Below are 21,507 nucleotides of genomic sequence, written 5' to 3'. Positions count from 1 at the left end.
TTTTTTTTTTTACACGGAGTTCACCACTTAGCAAGGCCCAAGGGCCACTCGGGGATAAGGGTTATTGTGTGTACAGTAATCAATGGGATAGTGTAGTAATAGTATTAGAGAATTGATTAAGTGTCATTACTTAAGGGGGCGGTTCATCAGGAATTTGCTTGTGTTGGACTTGAAGACATCCAGGTTGAAGTCAGGAGGGAAACAGGCAAGCGGAACAGAGTTCCACAGGCGTGCAGTTCTAAGAAAGAAGCTTTGTTCATGGAATCTACGTTTTGATTTAGGCACAGATAAGAAGTGGGGGAAATTATTGACGGTGGTTTCAGCTAGTCGGGTGTTTTTAGAAAAAGATTGGTGAGGAGGGACCAGAGAATTGAGCTCAGACGAGCACTTGCCATGGATATAACGATAGAACAAGGCTACGTCTCTTTTGTGGGAGAGAGACTGCAGGGAAGAGAAAAGAGCATCCTCCACCAAGCCACGAAGTCTATTTTGTACTCTGTCAAGGCAGGATAGGCTGTTTTTAGCAGCTCCTGCCCAGATGTTACAGCAGTACTCCATCCTTGGAGGTACCTGGCTTTTATAGAGATAAAGAATTGCATCAGTAGTGAGATATCTTCTATAGCGGTAGAAGGATCCCACCATTTTCCCAGCGACCTTGGCCACAGACTTGATGTATGTGTTCCATTTAAGATCAGGAGTAAAGGTCAAACCCAGAAGCTTCTCAAAACATGGGGCCTCCCCTAGACGAGAGCTATCCATTTCAATTGGTGCCAGATGGGGATCAGAGCGTTTATAATGTAGAGGTAGGAGCTTGGTCTTAGATGCATTAAAGGTAACCAGCCACCTCTTCCCGCTCTGTACCACGCGCTCAAGATCAGAGGAGAGAGAATCAGAGAGAACATCATTATTTACGGCCTTTGATGTGTTGCCATAGATAGTCTTGTCATCAGCATAGATGTCAACGAAAGATTTTAGCATGTGTTTTGGGAGATCATTGATGTAGATCAGGAAGAGAGTTGGGCCGAGTATGGACCCCTGGGGGACTCCAGCATTAATACTGTGGGCCGTTGATTTCTGCCCATCAACCACTACTTTTATGAGCCTATCGGAGAGAAATGATTTAATGATCGAGAAAACATTTCCAGTTATACCGTAGCTGGAAATCTTGTGTAGTAGGCCTTTATGCCAAACCTTATCGAAGGCCTTTGATATGTCAAGAGCAATTGCCCTAGAAATGAAGTCTTTGTCGAGAGATTCGCTAATCCTATGAGATATAACCGTTAGCACATCTACTGTAGATCTAGCAGAATGGAAACCATACTGCGTGTCGCTAAGAAGGTTATTTCTTCTGAGGTGGTTGACTACTCTATTTATTGTGGATTCCAGCAACTTACTCATGACACACAGGAGACTTATTGGTCTGTACTAAGAGGGAGATGACTTATCACTTGAATTCTTAAATACAGGGCATACTGATGAGGTTTTCCAGGGTGTTTGGAAGCACTTCTCCTTAAGGCAACGCTTAAACAGTTTGGTATGTATGGCGGCAAGTTCTGGTTGTAATTTTTTTAACACTATAATTGGAGTACCGTCAGGACCAGTTGCTTTACTGGAGTCAAGGTTCTTGATTAGCTTGGCGACCTCATGCACAGATATTTTTATGTTGCATAGCGTGTTGTCTGTTATAAGAGGGAATACAGGGAGTTGATGGCCTTCGTCACACTGGGTAGAATTTGCCGCAAAGTTCTTGGCAAATAGTTTGGCTTTGTCGGATGCTGTCGAGATGACCTCTGGTTCATTGATAATGGTTGGGATAGAACGCACGTTTCTCTTCAGGATCCTATTTGCTATTTGCCAGAACTGGCGGGAACCAAGCCACTGCTCAGCTACTTCTGATTTAACGGATTGAGCATGTAGTTCTCTTGCATTTTTATTACTCTTTTACAGTGATTGCTGGCGGTCCTGAAAGCAGCTTTAATTTCAGTGCATCTATTACGTTGGTAGCTATGGAAAAAGTGATTTCTGTGTGCGATGGCAGCAGCACATTCAGGGGAGAATATTCATATATAGAGAGCCATCTAGCATTTCTAAAATGGTGACTGGACACGATTTAAACACCTAACCTTCTTTTTTAGGTTGACAATTATTTGCATCTCGTTTACCGTCAAACGTTCAAACAACACCAGCGACTCGAGTAAAACCAGCGGTATATTGTCGTCTGGCGCTGTTTTTTAAGGGCAAACAGATTGTAACGACTTATGGTAATTTTGTTTTCCTAAATTGAATAAAATAATATGTGTGTGCATGTACCACGTGTACGTGCGTGTGATTTTCTTTCTTTCCTTTACTGTTGTTTGGTTTTTCATTTTAATTATGCTTACCCATCAGGACTGACTTTTTGAAATTCAAAAAGGAAATGAATTCAGAATTAAAAATAAATCTTCATCTTCCTTGCTTGTCATCAGTAGATATACTTACATATGACAGGCCTTAAACCTGACATACCCAGACACTTTTCCGTAAGTGTATGCCCCCTCCTCTTCTTTCCTCTCCTTCTTTTTCTCCACTCTCCTTCTTCCCATCCCTCTTTCTCATTTAAACAGTTCAAAATACGGGAGTAGTTCCTATTTACTTGTCTCTTTGCAATAACCAAGTTAGACACAAGATCTAATTTTGATATAGAGCCACTCTTAATTGGAAAACAGAAAATAAAAGTGGCCTCAATCTATAAGGATTTCTTCTTTACTGACCAGGGACAGAATAGACTAAGTGTAGCATGAGAACAGATATTACACTTTGTTCAAAGTCAAATTGAACAATTCACATACATAGGGCAAACTTATTGGATTTGCATGAAAAACTTCCAAAATGACAAATAATGCTGAGATAGCAGAGATTTCTTCAGGTGTTGCTGAGTCAATTTCTGATTCATTGATTATGCAGATATGTTGAAGGCAAATAAGCAAATAACCAGGAAGGTAGAGATTTTAAAATCGCCTAGAGTTCAGCTAGGTGTATTAGAATTTTAGGGGAATTTTTGACACCCTTAACAGAAAACTGAATAAAATATAAAATAACTCGTAATTTCTCTTTTTAAAGTTGGTTGTTTATTTTCTTTATGGAATATACTTCTAAAATAAACTATCAAAGTTGTTTAAAAAATGATAGAAATATTATTTTTTATTTAAAAAACAGTGTTTACAAAGTGCCTGCGTGGGTTCAGGCAGCCATTTTTTACGTAATGAAATCAATTGAATTTTACGAGTTAAATATTTTTCAATTTTTAAACTTTAAAAATCTATCAAAATTTTTTTATTGGTTCAATTTTTACGATATTTTCAGGGTCAATAAGAAATTTTATGCTCTTTCCAATAAAGCAAATATAATATTTTAGACAAACGTTTTTACCCCCCCCCAATTTTAAATGTCTATTTAAATTTAAATAATTAATTTATGTACTAACGTTTTATATATTACAAATTGAAGATAAAAGATCAATGAATATAATATTCAAATTCAAAACAAAAAAGAAAAGAATAGTCATTTCCAAATTTACCTGTTAGGTAAGTGTAAATCTTTTTTTTTTTTTTTTTTCGAAAACCAAGTTGATTTTTTTTTTATGAAAGCTCATGGGATGCTTATATCGTCAAGTAAATACCGGGCATTGAATGCAATTTTTTCGATTTCATTCAATGTTTTCTTTTATTTTTTAGATATATATAAAAAAGGGGGGGGGAACTTATAAGTGAATGTGTGTGTGTGTGTTTTTAATTACGGAGGACCAAAAATAATAAATAGACATTAATTATGTCCCTTTGACGAATCCATATTTGATGAATTTCAAGTAGCTGGAGCAGCCTTTAAGCTTATTGCACAAAACACGTTACGAAAATGCGGTTTTCTACAACCCTCACTTTAAAAAATCCTATTATTTAAAAAATACATGGAATTTAAAATATAAATATGGATAAATCCTTAACAATGAAGAATGGAACTACCCATTTAATAATATTTTTTTATAAGTGAGTGATTTTTTTTGCATTTATATGTACATATGTTTATCGAAGCAAGTCCAAATACGTTGATTTTCTTTAAATCTTTTTTTTTAAATAAAACTGATTTAAAAAATCAAATATTGCATAATTTGCTATTAAACCCGTTATTAAAAAAATTTGGTCTTTGCTCCTTTAATTGAAAAAAAAATTAGGGGTTGAATTACATTTTTCGAGTAGTTATAAGGTTCGAAAGATAGTAAGGTGAATTATTAAAGTTCTTATCATTTTTAATGGCCGCTTTCTGATGTACCTAGAGCTCAGCTAACTTATTAATGGTCTGTCGTTCACCTTTATCAACTCATAATGCTGCCGGCTGTTCCTGCAAAATTGCTTTTTACCACAGGCATTTCTGTATAACGATCTCCGTTGTTTCATTTCACAGGAGAAGGGGAAATAAAAATAAAAAGATTTTAACACGTTATATTCCCTCTTCAAAATCTATCAACTTATCGGCATATTTATGCAAAGAATTTTATTTCTCAATTCATTGCATATTTTATTGGACTCTTTGCTCCCTTTTCCATGTCCATACTGTCATGTTTAGGGAATGAGGGAATCAATGTGTTCTAATTATCAATTATTATCGTAATGGGCTTTGGGACAACTGGATGGGAAATGAACACGCATTTTGTTTGGTAGAATTTCCAAAGCTCCAAACACAGATGTCTCAGGGGGAATAACTCCTGCAACACCGACGGTTATCTCCCTTTTATTGTTTCAAAATATTACACATACCAACTGCAGAAATTTAGACGTAATGTGAAAAATTATCGCTGTTCAACTAACTCCTCGCCCACTTTACCCTCCTCATAAATATGAACTCCATAGTAGCCAGGCAAGCTTAAATGGCAATACGTCTTGCGTGAGATGAACAGAGATTAAAAATTGAAATAAATGAATTCCATCATGTTTTTATTTGGATTTTTTTTTTTTTTTAGGCATTTTCGTGCTTGTTCAAATTGGCAATGATGGCGGCAATTAAAATAGAATCAAGGGCAGACAACCGATTTTTCTTTCTTTTTTTTATATTGTAGAAAAAACAAAAGAAACGTAAAGTTTCAAACCAAACAGTAATTTATTAACATTAAAAAACTTTTTGATATTAAATTCTCCTTATTATAATCTTTTATTTGTCTTAATTTTGTCTAATATATTTTATTTCAGTCAGTCGTCAATAGAATATCACTCGCCGCCCTCCAAGAAAAAGAAAAAAAACTTCAGAAAATAAGTTTCAGATTATGAAAACATTTTTAAGATGGTCATTTTATCCAAGCTAACAACTCATATAATCTTGGAAAATAAATTATAAATTGTTTTCTTAACCAATTGTAATTCTATATTAATATTAATAAATAATGGTGCTAATTTTTTTTTTTTCAATGAATAAATTAATCAATTTAATTAACTTTCATGCCTTTTTAAATGAAGGAAGGGGGTCAAAAGAATAATAATAATAAAAAAAAAAGTCGCTCGGTATGTTGAAATAATGTTAAATTAAAAAAAAAATAATGTCTAATTTGTCCTTCCATACATATTTGAATTTTGCCGCCAGTATTTTTTTTTTTTTTTAATACGAAAAACAAGTCTCGTTCCTACCAGTATCACATTTTTGGATAATTATTACTTTTCTTTTTAGCAAAAGTTAAGGTACTTATACAGTTTAGTGACGACATTAAAAAATGGAAATATTGAAAAAAAAAATTTATTGTACGTAACTGTTATAGACTGAAGTTCTCCGAAAAAAAATTTCACTTCATTTGATCAAGTAGTTTTTTTTTTTTTACAGCGAAAAACAATTATTTATCACGACGACGTCAACCTGACCATTTTGGAAATGTACCTGTCACGCTGTGTTAGCTCGTGTTGTGTGGTTGGTTAATAGAGAGAAACGAAAAGACGCGTGTTAGTTTTAAATATAAAACATGGAGGCCTTTATTTTCAGTGCGCATGCGTCGTTATTACAAAACAAGGATTGTCATGAAACGAAATGATAACGTTGTTACAAACCTAGGGTTGTAACGAAATGAAACGATAACATCGTTACATCCCCCCTTTACCAATATGAAGATTATGATATTGAGCATATTCAATATATGATAATAGGTAAGGGCTAATTCAGGGTAGACTGTCTGAATAGCTACAGCGAAGTAGGGGATTATTCTGCCCCATGAATTGCTTGCTATACTTCTCTAGAAAATGTTCACAAGTTCATTTTTGATGGTGGTCGTACCATCCTGCCACTGCGAGTGTATTGTTGGGAGTCTCTTTGTGGAGACTGAGTTGTACATGCAGGTGGTTCTGCAAATGTTACATGCTTTGGCGTTTGTGGTGGTGTTGGCCTTATTGGAACACTCCTAATATGCTGCCGGTTTCTCCGTAGCATATATCCGTTTGCAGTTTGTAGGAGATATGATCGGGGACCATCTGCTTGAGAAGCTACGGTTGCTAAGTCCAAGTTTCCGTGTGTAGGGTTTTGTGCTCTTACCCTCTGGTCAGGATATAAAGGTGGTAGGTCTTCCTTGAGCGCATGCTGGTCAAAATATTTCTTTTGCTTGTGTTGCCTTTGTTTAAAAGCATCATATATTTGATCCTGATCTTGGTGGTTGTTTTCTTGTTGCTGGTTGGTTTCGTTTGTTGACAACTTTTCTTTAGTGTAGTTCGTTTTTCTAAAAATTGGCGGGTGAATTCAGCAACAACTTTGCTCTCTCCCAGGTAAGAATGTACGTAGTCAATAACCTCTTTCTGGGAATCGACTTCTTGAAGAAAGGCCACAAAGGTTGGAACATCAAGGTTAACTTTGAGGTTCTTAAGCAGAGATTCGGACCAATGGATAAAATCATCATTTGAATTGGATGACTGAAACAATTTTAGCATACCATCCGTATTATGTTTGTTTTTGGATGATTTTGTTTTTGTGTTTTGAGACGTTGTTGCAGTCAGACTGGGAAAACTGTTTGTATCAATCGTTCTTCTTCTCTTCCAATTGTTTTGCCTGTTCCTGTTGGATTTCAAGCAACGATTTTGCAGCTGATTTGGACGCAGTTACTTTATTGTTGGCCCATATCTTCGCCTGCTGTGCAGATGAATTGGTTGCTTGTTGTTGTTGCTGTTGCTGCTGCTGTTGTTGTTGTTGTTGCTGTTGCAAAAGAAGTTGTTGTTGCTGCTGCTGCTGTTGCTGCTGTTGGAGAAGTAATTGTTGGGCTTCAGCTTTACGTTGACACTCTTCTTCCTGTTGGATTTCAGCAAGTGACACAGCGTGGGCAGCAGCAGAATTGGTCTTGGCCCAATTGGCACCAGCAGGAAGTTGTATTTTTGCCAATTGTTCTTTCTGCTGTTGTTTGACTTTACGCAAAGCTTCTTGCTGCTGCTGCTGCTGATGGGCTTCTTGCTCCTGCTGCTGTTCTTGCTGTTTCCGTAATTCTTCTTGTCTTCGTAACTCTTCCTGCTGTCGTAATTCTTTCTGGCAGCGTAATTCCTCTTGGTGGCGCAATTCTTCTTGACGCCTTAACTCTTCCTATTGCTGTAATTCTTCTTGTTTCTGAATTTCTTCAGCCCGGATCTGTTCTTCTTCAAGCCGTTGTTGTTCTTCTTCTTGTCTTCGCACTTCAAGTTTCTCTTCATGTGGTGGTTGCGTTTTCTTGAACTCGCCAATGCGGTCGAATCTGTCGGGGTATAAACGCATCAGATCATCTATGCTGTTGATAGGTTGTTGCTGAACGGATATGGCAGAGTTCATTGTCACAACGTTGAAGGCTACAGATGTTGGCAGGCCCAGTATAGCTGGTCCTGGAGTGTTGACCACATAAAATTGAGTGTTGAGCCATGAAGAGTCCTTGTATTTTCACCTGATGTTTGTGGTGCCATGGCATTTTATTTCAGTGTTGTTGTATGCTGTCAGTACGCATTTCGTTGGGTTTAGTCATCCAGGTATTGGGTTCCCATCTTCGTTTATGGCGGAGGGGCACATACTGCGGAATATGCGTAATCTTTTTTTCAGAGAACTTCAGTCTATAACAGTTACGTACAATAAAATATTTTTTCATTATTTCCATTTTTTAATGTCGTCACTAAACTGTATAAGTACCAAAATTAAGTACATTTATTGTATTAATTCATTTAATTAATACTTAACGTGGAAATAAACGTGGAAATGCCTGTGCACCCGTGTCTACCTTCAGTTTGAGGCTGTGCGTACCTGGGTGGTCTGTCAATATAACGTTGATATTGACAAACGCTTCATTTTGTGTTGTTTTTGTTTGTGCAGTGGATGTTCACTGTTAATAGTGCTGAATGTGAGGTGCTCCATCGCCGCATGTAGTTTTGTTGTGGCTCGGTTGTCATGTTCAGCAACACTGTCGACTTTTCGGCCTGTTCCATGTTGTCTGTGCCTTGGCTGGCTGCGGCTTTTGTGCCAGGGTTTTTCTTGTTTCCTGGGTCTGAGTCTCGCTGAGAAGCACAATTTGGCCCAATGGCCCATTTTCCCGCAGGAGCTGCATATGTCGTTCTTGGCAGGGCAATGCTCCTTGCCAAACCGGTGGTCCCGTCCACAATTTTTACACAAGTTGCTGGTATTTCTGTTGCCTTCCTGGCATTCGCGACCACCGCGATTTATGGTGTCTATCTGTGACAGGCCATGTAGTTGGTGTATTTTGTTTATATACACGGCTGAAGCCTCATATGTGCGTGCTAATTTCACAGCCTCTTCTATTGTGTAGCCCTTCGGCTTGTTCAACAGTTCTTTTTGTAAGTCCGGTATGGGCGTTTTGGCTATCAGTATTTCTACTAAACGTTCGTTCATTTCATGGGCTGTGAAATCGCATTTCTTCGCCTGTAAGCGACACCTGTTTAGAAATATGTCTGTCGTCTCGGTAGGTTTTTGTTGGTATCTACTGAGTTCAAGCCTACATATACGGTGGTTTGTTGCCGGTTCCAGCTGCTCCAAAAATGCGTTGAAAATTTTGTTAGCGTCTCTCCGGTCTTTGTTTGACATAGACCAACTGTTGTATCTACGAATTCCTTCCTCGCCAGTTGCGAGTAGAATGATAGGCAATTTCTCTTCTTCTTTAGTTCCCTTCGCTGTGAAATAAAGTTCCAAACGTTGTTGGAATATCTTGAATGACTCTGCAGTGTTAGGCGAGTCCCAGTCGAGAATGGGAACTGGTATCGATATATTAGCCATAGTAGTAGCAGTGTTGTTGCGAGCTTCAACGAGTGTGTGTGTGTGTGTGTGTGTGTGTGTGTGTGTGTGTGTGTTTTACGAAGTTTTGGTTCGAAAAGAAAAGAGAAAAAAAAATATAATATCTTACTTTTATCGTTGTTTTATTTTATTTTTCCCTTTATCTCGCCGCTGTCACCATGTCACGCTGTGTTAGCTCGTGTTGTGTGGTTGGTTAATAGAGAGAAACGAAAAGACGCGTGTTGTTAGTTTTAAATACAAAACATGGAGGCCTTTATTTTCAATGCGCATGCGTGGTTGTTACAAAACAAGGATTGTTATGAAACGAAATGATAACGTTGTTACAAACCTAGGACTGTAACGAAACGAAACGCTAGCAGAATACCTCCATTTTAGGCCAAATTTCGCAATCTAGCCTTTTTTTCTCGCCATATTGAGATGCGCACAAGGACAACACATCTGCAATTTTTTTACGTTTTTTTTCTTTTTTTTTTTTAAATCTGCAATTTTTTTGCGTTTTGTTTTTTTTTTAAATAAGAATACTATTGAATATGCAAAGAAATTGAAGAATACAAAGAATTGAAGAATTTTTATACGAGATCATTTTCGAAACATGCGCAGTTGGACACGCATGGATAACTTCGAAACTTCGTTTATTTACTTCTGTTACAAATTGAAAAAAACAAAAAAAAAAAACACCCCAAAAGTGGCATCTGTCTTCGCAAAAAAAAAAAAAAAAATCTCATTCTGGTGGGGGGAAAAAGGGCTAGATTGGCCTAAAATGGAGGTATTCTGCTGTGTACGGCAGTTACTTGCCCTTGGAGAATTCCTGGGCCTGCAATAACATTTCCAAAATGGCCACGTTGACGTAGCCGTGATAAATCATTGTTTTTCGCTGTAAAAAAAAAACAACAAAAAAAACTACTTGATCAAATGAAGTGAAATTTTTTTTCAGAGAACTTCAGTCTATAACAGTTACGTACAATAAAAAATTTTTTCATTATTTCCATTTTTTAATGTCGTCACTAAACTGTATAAGTACCAAAATTAAGTACATTTATTGTATTAATTCATTTAATTAATACTTAACGTGGAAATAATTGCAGAAAACTTATATTTTTTCTTGACAGAAAAATATAAACACGATCTTTGTCATAATGAATTTTTACGTGAAATGTAGGGTTTTTCAGATTTGAGATAAAATTATTCCATGTATTTTTTATTTCACACACTTTTTTTGGGGGGGGGGGATTAACTTTAAACTATAATCTTTCAAACACAGTAGAAAAAGTAATTGCAAATGAAAAAAATTATTATAATTAGCCGGCTTTCAAGACTATGCCCCCTACCGAAACAGCCATTAAATTGCATGTACCTAATTTATTTATTTGTGGACTATTATCCTCATCTTTATAGTTGCTGTTTCTCCATCTTTGGCTTATCCTCGGGCCGACTTTGGGTAAGATTGAAACTGTTACTTTCAGACAATGCTCACCTGGAACTGTAGAGATTCGGTGTTTACTTTGCCAGTTTTTTTCCTCACATTTTTTTGACATCGTAACTGCTAGTGTATAATAAACTCGAGAGAGCACTTTTTGACATGTACCCTTTCGTTGCTGATCGTTATCCATTTCCTTCACCTTTCTTGTGCTATTTCCATGGATGTGTTCGACCGTCGAATGACAATGTTTTCTTCGTTCTTTGTCTTAACCACAACTGAAAACAACCGATCATGAGAAATATAACCCCTTTCTGAAAAAAAATGTTCAATTCTGCAAGATTTACGACCATCAACTTTTCTTCGTCAACTACGATCATTTCTGGATCTTTTAAACTATTACAATTCTTGGTCCCACGCTACACAGAAATTTTTGGTACCTTAAACTTTTTTTTTTCTGAAAATAGAAAAAGAAGGTCGAAGATATTTCACTTAATGACTTCGAACTGAAAACATTTAAAGAGACGAAGAAAAAGATTGCAAATTCATTGTCAATGTCGCATCCAATATTTGGTGCTCAGTAATCGTATTCTGCAGTTGGCGCAGTTTTGCAACATCAGCCGAAAATGCAATGATTGTCCTATTTTTCTCATCAGTTGACGACGTCTACAGAAACTCGCTATAGCATTTTTTTGGCGTGTAATCAGCTTTAGTTTTAGACCATCTTTCCTTTCCGAAAATAAAACACACGCGCGTGCGCGCGCACACACACACATACACACATACACACGCACACACAAACACGCATACACACACACATAATATTTTCGATAAGTTAAAGTGCAATTGTTCTCAGTTATCCAACATTTTAATCATCATTATATTGTATGAATCGGAATATTCTATTGTTAACATTGGTTTCCCCGATATATTCTAGTCAGTATTCTTTCTAGAAAGACATCGAGGATTATAGGAGGGACCACTTGAAGGTTGCCAATATCCTAAGTGAAAGTTATTTTTGTGGAACGAGCTTGAATCGAACTTAGAACATTCAGGTTGTCAGTCCATGTCGTTGACCACTAGCCCACTGTCACCTCCCAACGTTTTAATAACAATTTACTTGTTATTATCGCAAAAATACAACTTCAGTCAGCATCTTAACAAGGTAAGGTTTGCGCTATGAAAGACTTGATTAATTGTGACCTCGTTCAGTAAAGTAGAAACCCTGGGCTGAAATAATTTTTTAGGCAATCATGCATATTGTCAGAAAAAAAAAATGGGCCGAAGGGCGACATTCTAAGGCGAGCAGGCAAACGTCAGGGTTGCAAAAAAGAAATACTGTTTTAGCGACCCCCCCCCTTCCTCAACTGGGTCTAGTAACACTAGTATACAAAATACTTGCCAGAGCAAATCAAATGGACTGGTTTAGTCGCCACAATAACTAAAATGCGATTTACCAGGAAAAGGCAAAAAGAACAAGTATTTTAGGTTGTATTTATTTGCTTCCCCACTGAGCAAATTAAGCATAAGGCCGTTTTTTAATTTGGAGAGAGGGAGGGGAAGGGGACCAGCTCCCAATGGGTGGGAAATGGGAGCTAGTTGGTTGGTTGGTTGTTTTTGTTTTACAGCATATCAACCCTTTTCGGGTTATTTAATGCCGAATCCAAAGATTTTGAAGAAATTTTTTTAATAGAATATATTTGTTGTTTTCACATCGGTTTCTATTTAACTCATAGTTGGGACCCTAACAGGTACTACCACTCCGGGTCAGAGTGGACCTGGGAGCAATGGTGATTAAAGTGTGGCTCCACACTCCCCAAAACCCACAAGCTGGGGCCTCACCACTGGATATAGTTTAAGGTCATATCCAGGACCGAAATGGGTGCTGGATAGTGACAACTGGTATGAAGGGTTTCCCTTACATTGACCAAGGTCTGATATGTGGGGGTTACCCCCCACATATGGTCTTTGCTTGCAGTGTATTTATTTGCTTCCCCACTGAGCAAATTAGGCACAAGGCCGTTTTTTAATGTGGAGAGTGGAGGGGAAATGGGGACCAGCTCCCCGGGAAGTAGGGGAGCTGGATAGTAACAATTGGCATGAAGGGTTTCCTCTACATTGACCATAACTTATATGTGGAGTTGCCTTCACATATGGTCTTTGCTTGTAGTATCTGCCGGAACAGATACTACACTTTGAGATATTAAATATTTGATTCACAGAAAAAAAAATATACAATTGAGAAAATGAACAAAAAATTTAGGCACAAGGCCAACTAAAAAAGAAGGAGGGATGGTAAGGTTGGTTGGTTGGTCCATCTCGTCTCTATTGGAAATTTAAAAGATTTCTCTCTCGGCCAGCATCTTTTATCATAGTTACCCTTTTAAATTTGTATTTATGTGTGTGTGGTGGGAGGGGGATGTTCCTATTTAAACCCAATTTTAAAACATTTTTTACACTTTGATCTTGGCCAGAAGGCCACAAAGGTCCTCCCACGAGGGGGGGGGTAGCAAGGACACGTGTTTTAGGTTTTAATTATTTCCTACCATCCTCCTATCCCTTTGACATGAATATCATTGCCATGCTTTGCTCATGTTGGTTCCTTTATCCCCCGACGGATGGACTCGCCCAACGTAAGCACCATCCCTCTTATATATATATATATATATATATATATATATATATATATATATATATATATACACATATATATATATATATATATATATACACATATATATATATATATATATATATATATATATATGTGTATATATATATATATATATATATATATATATATACACATATATATATATATATATATACACATATATATATATATATATATACACATATATATATATATATATATATACATATATATATATATATATACACATATATATATATACACATATATATATATATATATATATATATATATATATATATATATATATATATGTATACTGTGTGTTCAAACTCAAGACTTCAAGACAAGGTGTTGATGGCAACAAAAAGTTTATTTCGTTTTATGTTACAATTCTTTCCATGTCCAGTTCGACAATTTCAAGCATTATATCGTTTGAAAATTTTCAAAAACCAGTATTTCTTCAGACTTTATGAATAAACACACTTTTGGCAATGTAGCATTGTTTGAAAAGAAAGGAAAAAAAAAGGGGGGATCACTAACGGGGAAAACATGCAAGAAACATTTACCTTAGTTGTGGTTACGGAAAAGCCCATTTAAATATTAATGTATCACCTAATTTTCGTATCCTTATTTAAGAACAGAGTTATGTGGAGTTTCTACGGGGAGCCCTAAGCCATTTCAAAAAAGAAATTTAAAAAAAAAATATATCCCTTTTGTTGGGTTCCTAAATTCCTTTATTTCCTAAAGATTGATTTTTTGTAAAAATAGTTTTTAAAAATTTGGAATCTATATTTATATTATGTTCGTAACGACCTTGTAAAGATGTTACAGTTAGTTTTAGTTTCGTACTAGTGGCAAGTAATGTTTATAGATTATCGTTTTATTGGTACATGGATATGAGACCATTTATGGTTTAGAATTTGTTTGAATATGAGAATAAAGTAAAATGGGTGTATTAAATATATATAAACCTTGTAGGACATTTCGGGTGAGGTGTTCTCATCTATTTACTGCCTGAAAATTCATAGTTATTCTACTTGAAAATGTTATTATTTCGTTGCTTAGGATGATTTGAAGGGAGATAATCCAATTAAGTTGTTAAATACTGCTACTTAATTCTGTTTGGAACTGGGTCTATTTTGTTTCTTATAATGGTTAAAGGGAGGTAATTCAGGCCGTTTGTGTTTTCAGTTCATTGATTACTCTGTGGTGTCGTATTTCTGATGTTTTTAATTAAATGTGAACTGGGAATAAAAATGTATCTATGTGTAGGCGATAATAAGCTTTAAAAAAAAATGAAAAAAAATAATGAACCTTTTTTCTGATTGGACTAAAACTTAAAAAAAATGAAAAAGAATAATGAACCTTTTTTCTGATTGTCTAAAAACTTTTAGTTATTTGAAGCCGCCATAAAAAGTAATAAAAGAACTGCCATCTGTTAGCGTAGCCAGAGAGAAAGAAAGCAATTATTAACGATTAAGATACAGAACAGTAAAGAATGGATTGCTACATAACACCGTTGTTCCAGCGCGGTTCGTCTTCTGCATAAGTGCCAAAGCATGTTAAGGTCCTTTCCTGATTCTGCTGAAGTTGAAGAAAGAATCGGATCACTTTAATCATCCTTCTGATATCTTTAACCATCCTTCTGATCACTTTAATCATCCTTCTGACCACTTTAATCATCCTTCTGATCACTTTAATCATCCTTCTAATCACTTTAATCATCCTTCTGATCACTTTAATCATCCTTCTAATCACTTTAATCATCCTTCTAATCACTTTAATCATCCTTCTAATCACGTTAATCATCCTTCTAATCACTTTAATCATCCTTCTGATCACTTTAATCATCCTTCTAATCACTTTAATCATCCTTCTGATCACTTTAATCATCCTTCTAATCACTTTAATCATCCTTCTAATCACTTTAATCATCCTTCTGATCACTTTAATCATCCTTCTGATCACTTTAATCATCCTTCTAATCACTTTAATCATCCTTCTGATCACTTTAATCATCCTTCTAATCACTTTAATCATCCTTCTGATCACTTTAATCATCCTTCTAATCACTTTAATCATCCTTCTGATCACTTTAATCATCCTTCTGATCACTTTAATCATCCTTCTAATCACTTAATCATCCTTCTAATCACTTTAATCATCCTTCTAATCACTTTAATCATCCTTCTGATCACTTTAACTATCCTTCTGATCACTTTAATCATCATTCTGACCACTTTAATCATCCTTCTGATCACTTTAATCATCCTTCTGATCACTTTAATCATCCTTCTAATCACTTTAATCATCCTTCTAATCACTTTAATCATCCTTCTGATCACTTTAATCATCCTTCTAATCACTTTAATCATCCTTCTGATCACTTTAACTATCCTTCTGATCACTTTAATCATCCTTCTGACCACTTTAATCATCCTTCTGATCACTTTAATCATCATTCTAATCACTTTAACCATCCTTCTGATTACTTTAATCATCCTTCTGATCACTTTAATCATCCTTCTGATCACTTTAACCGTCCTTCTGATCACTTTAATCATCCTTCTGATCACTTTAATCATCCTTCTGATCACTTTAATCATCCTTCTAATCACTTTAATCATCCTTCTAATCACTTTAATCATCCTTCTAATAGAAAGGAGTTCCTGCACAGATAAAAAAAACCAAGTGTATTAAGTTTTGTAGGCTTAGCTAAGCTCTTGAAAACCTTCACTAAACCTACAAATTGGTGCCCCGGGTGAGTTTTTACACCAATCAGAAAAAAGGTTAATTATTCTTTTTTATTTATTTTTTTAAAGGTTAATTATTCTTTTTTTTTCTTTAAAGCTTATTATCACCTACACATAGATACATTTTTATTCCCAGTTCACATTTAATAAAAACATAAATACGACACCATAGCCCCGCTTTCTAGGTATGCAGCTGCCGGGATTGCATAATCATAGCGGATGATGTATAACTTATTTCCAACTGTTCTTTCTAGTATATGTTCCCAGGATTTGCTTCTGCATTCGGTATTAAACATTTTACAAATCGTTCAGTGGAGATATTTACACACTCCATTATGCTGAATTATAAAGAAGCCATTCTCTAGCAGAACTTTACAGCTGGATGTCAGGTGGTTCACACACTTTACCTCTGTGTGACGGAACTTACACTTGTTTTCATTGTTAAAAATCACATCTTTTTAAAAGCATTGCTCATCAAGTCTTGATCTTAGGCAGCCATTAAAATTCTCTCCTGATCCTAGTGAAGCGCTCCTCTTTTTAGCCAGTCTATAGAGCCTTCCTTTACGCTGTGGGTTAGTCTATTCTTCTAGTTTTTTTTTGTAATGGAAGTTCTCGGTGTATTTCTGGCGACTCTTTTGAGTTATTTCCTTAATAGACATCTTTTCTACTTCCGTCTCATTTGTAAAAGAGTCTTGTCCAAAATGTTTTGGTTATCATTCTGGCTCTTGTTTCATTAGGTTAGTGTACCATTTTAAGGTTTGAATTTTGGGAGCTCATCAGATATTGCCTGGTAATATTGTCAGAATAGTGGCATGATACTGATAGTCAATTTCTGAGAGACCCATACTTCCTGTTCCTCTGGACAGATACAGCCTAGACAGGGGACTGATTTTTTTATGTTATTCTGCACAGTGTCAACATTTTCTTCGTTTTAGTGTCCAATCTGTGTATATCCCTTTTGTGGCCAGTCAACAATGCCAAAGCTGTATGCTATCACAGCCATGGCAAGTTGGTTAATAGCAGTCACAAGATCTCCAGCTGGAATCTATAGCTGAAAATGTCTTAATTATTATTAAATAATTTCTCTCTGATAGGGTCATAAGAGTAGTGGTTGATGAGCAGAAATCAGAAGCTCACAGTATTAATGCTAGAGTCCCTCAGGGTTATATCTTAGGCCCAACTCTCTTCCTGATCTATATTAATGATCTTTTAAATCATATCCTTACATTATTCGTAGACATTTATGCTGATGACACTACTATCTATGGTAGCATATCTAAGACCGTAAACAACCAACTTCTCTCTGATTCTCTCTCCTCTGATCTTGGAGAAAGAGGTGGCTTGTTACTTTTAATGCATCTAAAACCCAGCCTTTATCTTTACATCATCAACGCTCTGGCACCAATTGAAATGAATGGCTCTCATCTTGGGGAGGCCTCATGCTTTGACAAGCTTCTGGGCTTAACCTTTACTCCTGATCTGAAATGGAACACATACATTAAATCTGTTGCCAAGGCCGCTGGAAAAATGGTGGGATCCTTCTATCGATCCAGTAGATATCTCACTGCTGATGCAATTCTCTATCTATATAGGAGCCAAGTACATCCAAGGATGGAGTATTGTTGCCACATCTGGGCAGGAGCTGCTACAAAGAACTTATCCTGCCTTAATAGAGTTCAAAATAGACTTTGTAGCCTCGTAGGGGATGTCCTTTTCTTTTCCCTATAACCTCTTTCTCACAGAAGAGATGTTGCAAGTTTGTCTTTGTTTTATCGTTATTTCATGGAAAGTGCTGGACTGAGCTCCAATCTATGCCCCCCCTCACTAAACTTTCACAAGAAACACCTGTCTAGCAGAAAACACTATCAATAATTCCCCCCACTCTTTATCTGTGCCTAAACCTAAACGTAGATTCCATGAACAAAGCTTCTTTCTTAGAACTTCACGCCTATGGAACTGTCTTCCGTTTTCCTGCTTTCCAGCTGACTACAATATGGTTGTCTTCAAGTCTAATGTAAACAAGTTTTTGATGAGCCGTTTCACATAAGTTAACAAATTTCCCGAATTTCCATTACTTTATTGTCAAATTTCTACTGTACACTCATTAAGTCTTATCCTCGAGTGGCCTCGTGGCCTTGATAAATGGTAATGCCTATGTAAAAAAATGTCCTTGTTTTTGTTTATACATTGTTTTACAGATTTTCCTTATACGACATATATTCACTGCCAATTTTTTCTCTCGTCTTGGTATGCTGAATTGAATCATTTTTTCCAATTTCAAGGTATTTGTATTTTTCCTGCTCTTCTATGCCCTTGATGTCAGTATTTCCTTCATTGATCCTTAAACCCTTATTATTTCTGATATTAGTAAATGACTTACCCGATAAAATTGTCTCTGAGATGGGTACATTTGCTGACGACACCACACTTTATAGCAGACACATGAGGAAAACTAATGAGCACATATCTAAGTTAATGACCTTCAGTCTGTAGTGGAATGGGGTCAAAAATGGATGGTAATGTTCAACACTGCCAAGACACAGCTCGTTTCCTTTAATAATTACATGAAACCTTATCAACAACCAATAGCTATGGCTTGAGATACTTTACCTGAGAGCACTTCGTTCAAGCTCCTTGGCTTAACGTTCACAGGAAACATGAGTTGGAATAGATACATCGAGATCATTGCTAAGGTTGGTCTCTATGGTGCGAGAAAGTTACTTATACCTGAAAGTATCCTGTATCTCTACAAAGCCACCATCCGCCCATGTATGGAGTACTGCTGTCACATTTGGGCTGGTGCATCTGCTACTAGTCTCTCGCTCTTGGACAGGGTCCAAAAGAGAGTCGACAACTTAATAGGTCCCAAACTGTCATCTAAACTTCAGCCCTGTTCCACCGACGAAATGTTGCATCTCTCTGCCTGTTTTACGAGTATTTTAATACTGGATGCTCTGACAAACTACAAGCCCTTGTACCCCCTCAACGAAAATATCCCTGACAAATCTCATCAGCAGCGAAGTCCCACTCCCACACGGTTGAGATCCCTAGATGTAAGAAAGCCTTTTACTCTAATAGTTTCTTCCCCAGAACTGCAAGACTTTGGAATTATCTTCCGGTTTCCTGCTTCTCCAACTGTACTGAAATGCAGAAGTTCAAGTGTAATGTGAACAGACATCTTGCTGCTAAACTCCCTACATAGTGCCCCTGCAACTTATGTCCCCGATAGTAGCCCCTTACATCAAAGTGGCACTGTGCCTTGTTTGGGCTGAAAATGGAATAAAAAGTGTTGACAGTGGTTCTGCTTTTATAGCTGACCAACTAGTACTTCCAGAGTTTCTTGGTGCCACAAGTTGCAAGTAGTGGCATTCAATGGGTCATGTGTGAAGAGTCGATGGAGGAGTTTAGATCAACCAACATAGATGCATTGTTCATTTTTGTCCATTCTCTAATGGTCTCACTGCATACATGTACAGCGTCACTCCCAGCATGGAACTAAATCTGTTGATTCAACTCTCGGAAATCACGAACTGGTCTGACCTTCCCTTTTGTTGGTAGCAGAACAGCCATCAATGGCAAGATGTCTGATTCCATGTCACCCGTCCATGGCAACAGTATACCATCCTCAATCCATCTGTCCACTTCTCATTCAAAATCCTTTCTTGCTCATCCTTTGAGCAAATGATCATCGCATGCCACCCTGTTTGTTGGCATTGGCGGTTCATTCTTCCATGCCCACTCCATTGTCTACTGATTCCTGTCGAATTCTGCTTGAAAATCCAGATCAATAACCAATAGCCATCTCTTTAGTCCAGCCTCTTTGATCCTTCCATTAGCCCGTTCAAACCTCACACCATTGCTACTGACTGTGATGCCATATTACATCCATTCCGACAATCGCCAGGCACCAGTTGGTCAGCGACAACCACATGAACCCTCATCCGATGATCCTCAATTTCAATCGTGATGGTCCTCCTCCATCGACTCTTCACACATGCCCCATTGACTGCCACTACTTCGCCCTTCCCTTTCCATCCTCTGACCAGGTTTGTGTGCACTATAGTAGTGGTACAGCCAGTGTCCATCAGGGCTATGACTTCTTGTCCTTCTACCACCATCTTCCATTTGGGCCTCTGCTGCGAGCATGCCATTATTCCCGAGTCAGGGCAGCCACTGGCACGCTGGCTCCCCCTTGCCAGTTTTCCTGGACTTATACAGTTTACTGCCATGTGACCACTCCAATTACACCTGTTGCACACTGTCCTTTCCAAGAACTTTGTGCAGTCTCTCTACAGGTGCAGGCCCCCACATTCAAAACATACACCTCATGGTCTCGGCCGGCTTCTGCTCACATCCTTCTGCGCTGGTGCCACTGTTCCTATGGAGCTAGCAGGTTGGATGCTCACTAATATTTTTGCAGTTGGGAGCAGCTCCCTCCCTTCCAAGGTCTCGCCTCCACAGAACCTGCTGCAACCTCTTGGAAATCTTCTCAAGGAACCTAGTGACAAACGCCATCTTGGCCATGTGACTCGCTGCCTGCCTCCTAATTCCTGCTAGCTCCACCAATCTTTTAATCTCATTAACGTACACATCGATGGATTCCCCCATCCACCTCATCTTTTTTAATCTACTGAACGCCTCAAACGGCCCCTCAGCAAATGCCTAGATCAATCTGACTTTGACTGCATCAACATCATTCTGTTCCCACTCCTTCAGCTCCAAGTATAAAGCTAGTGTGTCCTCCTCCAGGAACAACCGTATCACTGTGGCAACATCACCTATCTTTTGGAACTTTGCCACAAGGTCCACTTTCTTTAGCCAAGCCACCACATCACCTTCATCACTGAACAGCTTCATATTGTTCAGGCTGGTGGCCATAGCTGAAATAGCTTGTTCTGGTTTCAACTCTAGAAAGATTGTAGCAACGGGCCAATATACGCATGGCTCAAAATCCAAGTGTGACTAGCACCAACAATCATCAAAGACACGAATTCACTCACATACTTCTCGACTCAAGCTGCTTTTATACAACCTGTAATTCCCCCCATTTGCATGTGTGCAGCATGATTTCACAGGATTTTACGAGACCACAGTTCATAAAACTATTGGGCGCCATCTGCGATCTCTCTCTTTTTCGCCCGATTCTGCCCAATGTACACACTCTGTAAGACTTCTGATTTCCTTTCTCTTAATGTTAAACAACATTTTTAAATTGTCTCAAAGGTACCATGACAACTTGGCCACCAACTCTTTAAAATAATTAAGTTTAAAATGAGTCCAGCATGTTTAAAGCTTTTTCTCCAGCAGAGATTTCAGTTGAAATAGGCCAGCACTTGCTCGGATTAATTTGAAATCAACCAATGAGAAAATCTGTTTTAAAAACAAGGTGTTAAACTAATCAACAAATGAGGTTAGACGATTCAACTTGT

General features: G+C 37.3%; 1 protein-coding gene across 1 annotated transcript; it reads right to left on the bottom strand.

Annotated features, from left to right (window-relative positions):
* Positions 1 to 5,522: 5,522 nt before the first annotated feature.
* Positions 5,523 to 7,569, bottom strand: LOC145269167 (uncharacterized; the record flags this gene model as incomplete). Its single annotated transcript, XM_080124775.1, has 1 exon — positions 5,523 to 7,569. A coding segment is annotated over one exon (555 nt), but the record flags the coding sequence as incomplete, so codon positions are not given.
* Positions 7,570 to 21,507: the final 13,938 nt, after the last annotated feature.

Source organism: Euprymna scolopes, chromosome 45, assembly GCF_053919585.1.
Source record: "Euprymna scolopes isolate OS-2025 chromosome 45, ASM5391958v1, whole genome shotgun sequence".
Classification (NCBI taxonomy): Eukaryota; Metazoa; Mollusca; class Cephalopoda; order Sepiida; family Sepiolidae; genus Euprymna; species Euprymna scolopes.
Note: the sequence above shows the minus strand (reverse complement) of the source record. Positions and strands in the feature narration are given on the sequence as shown.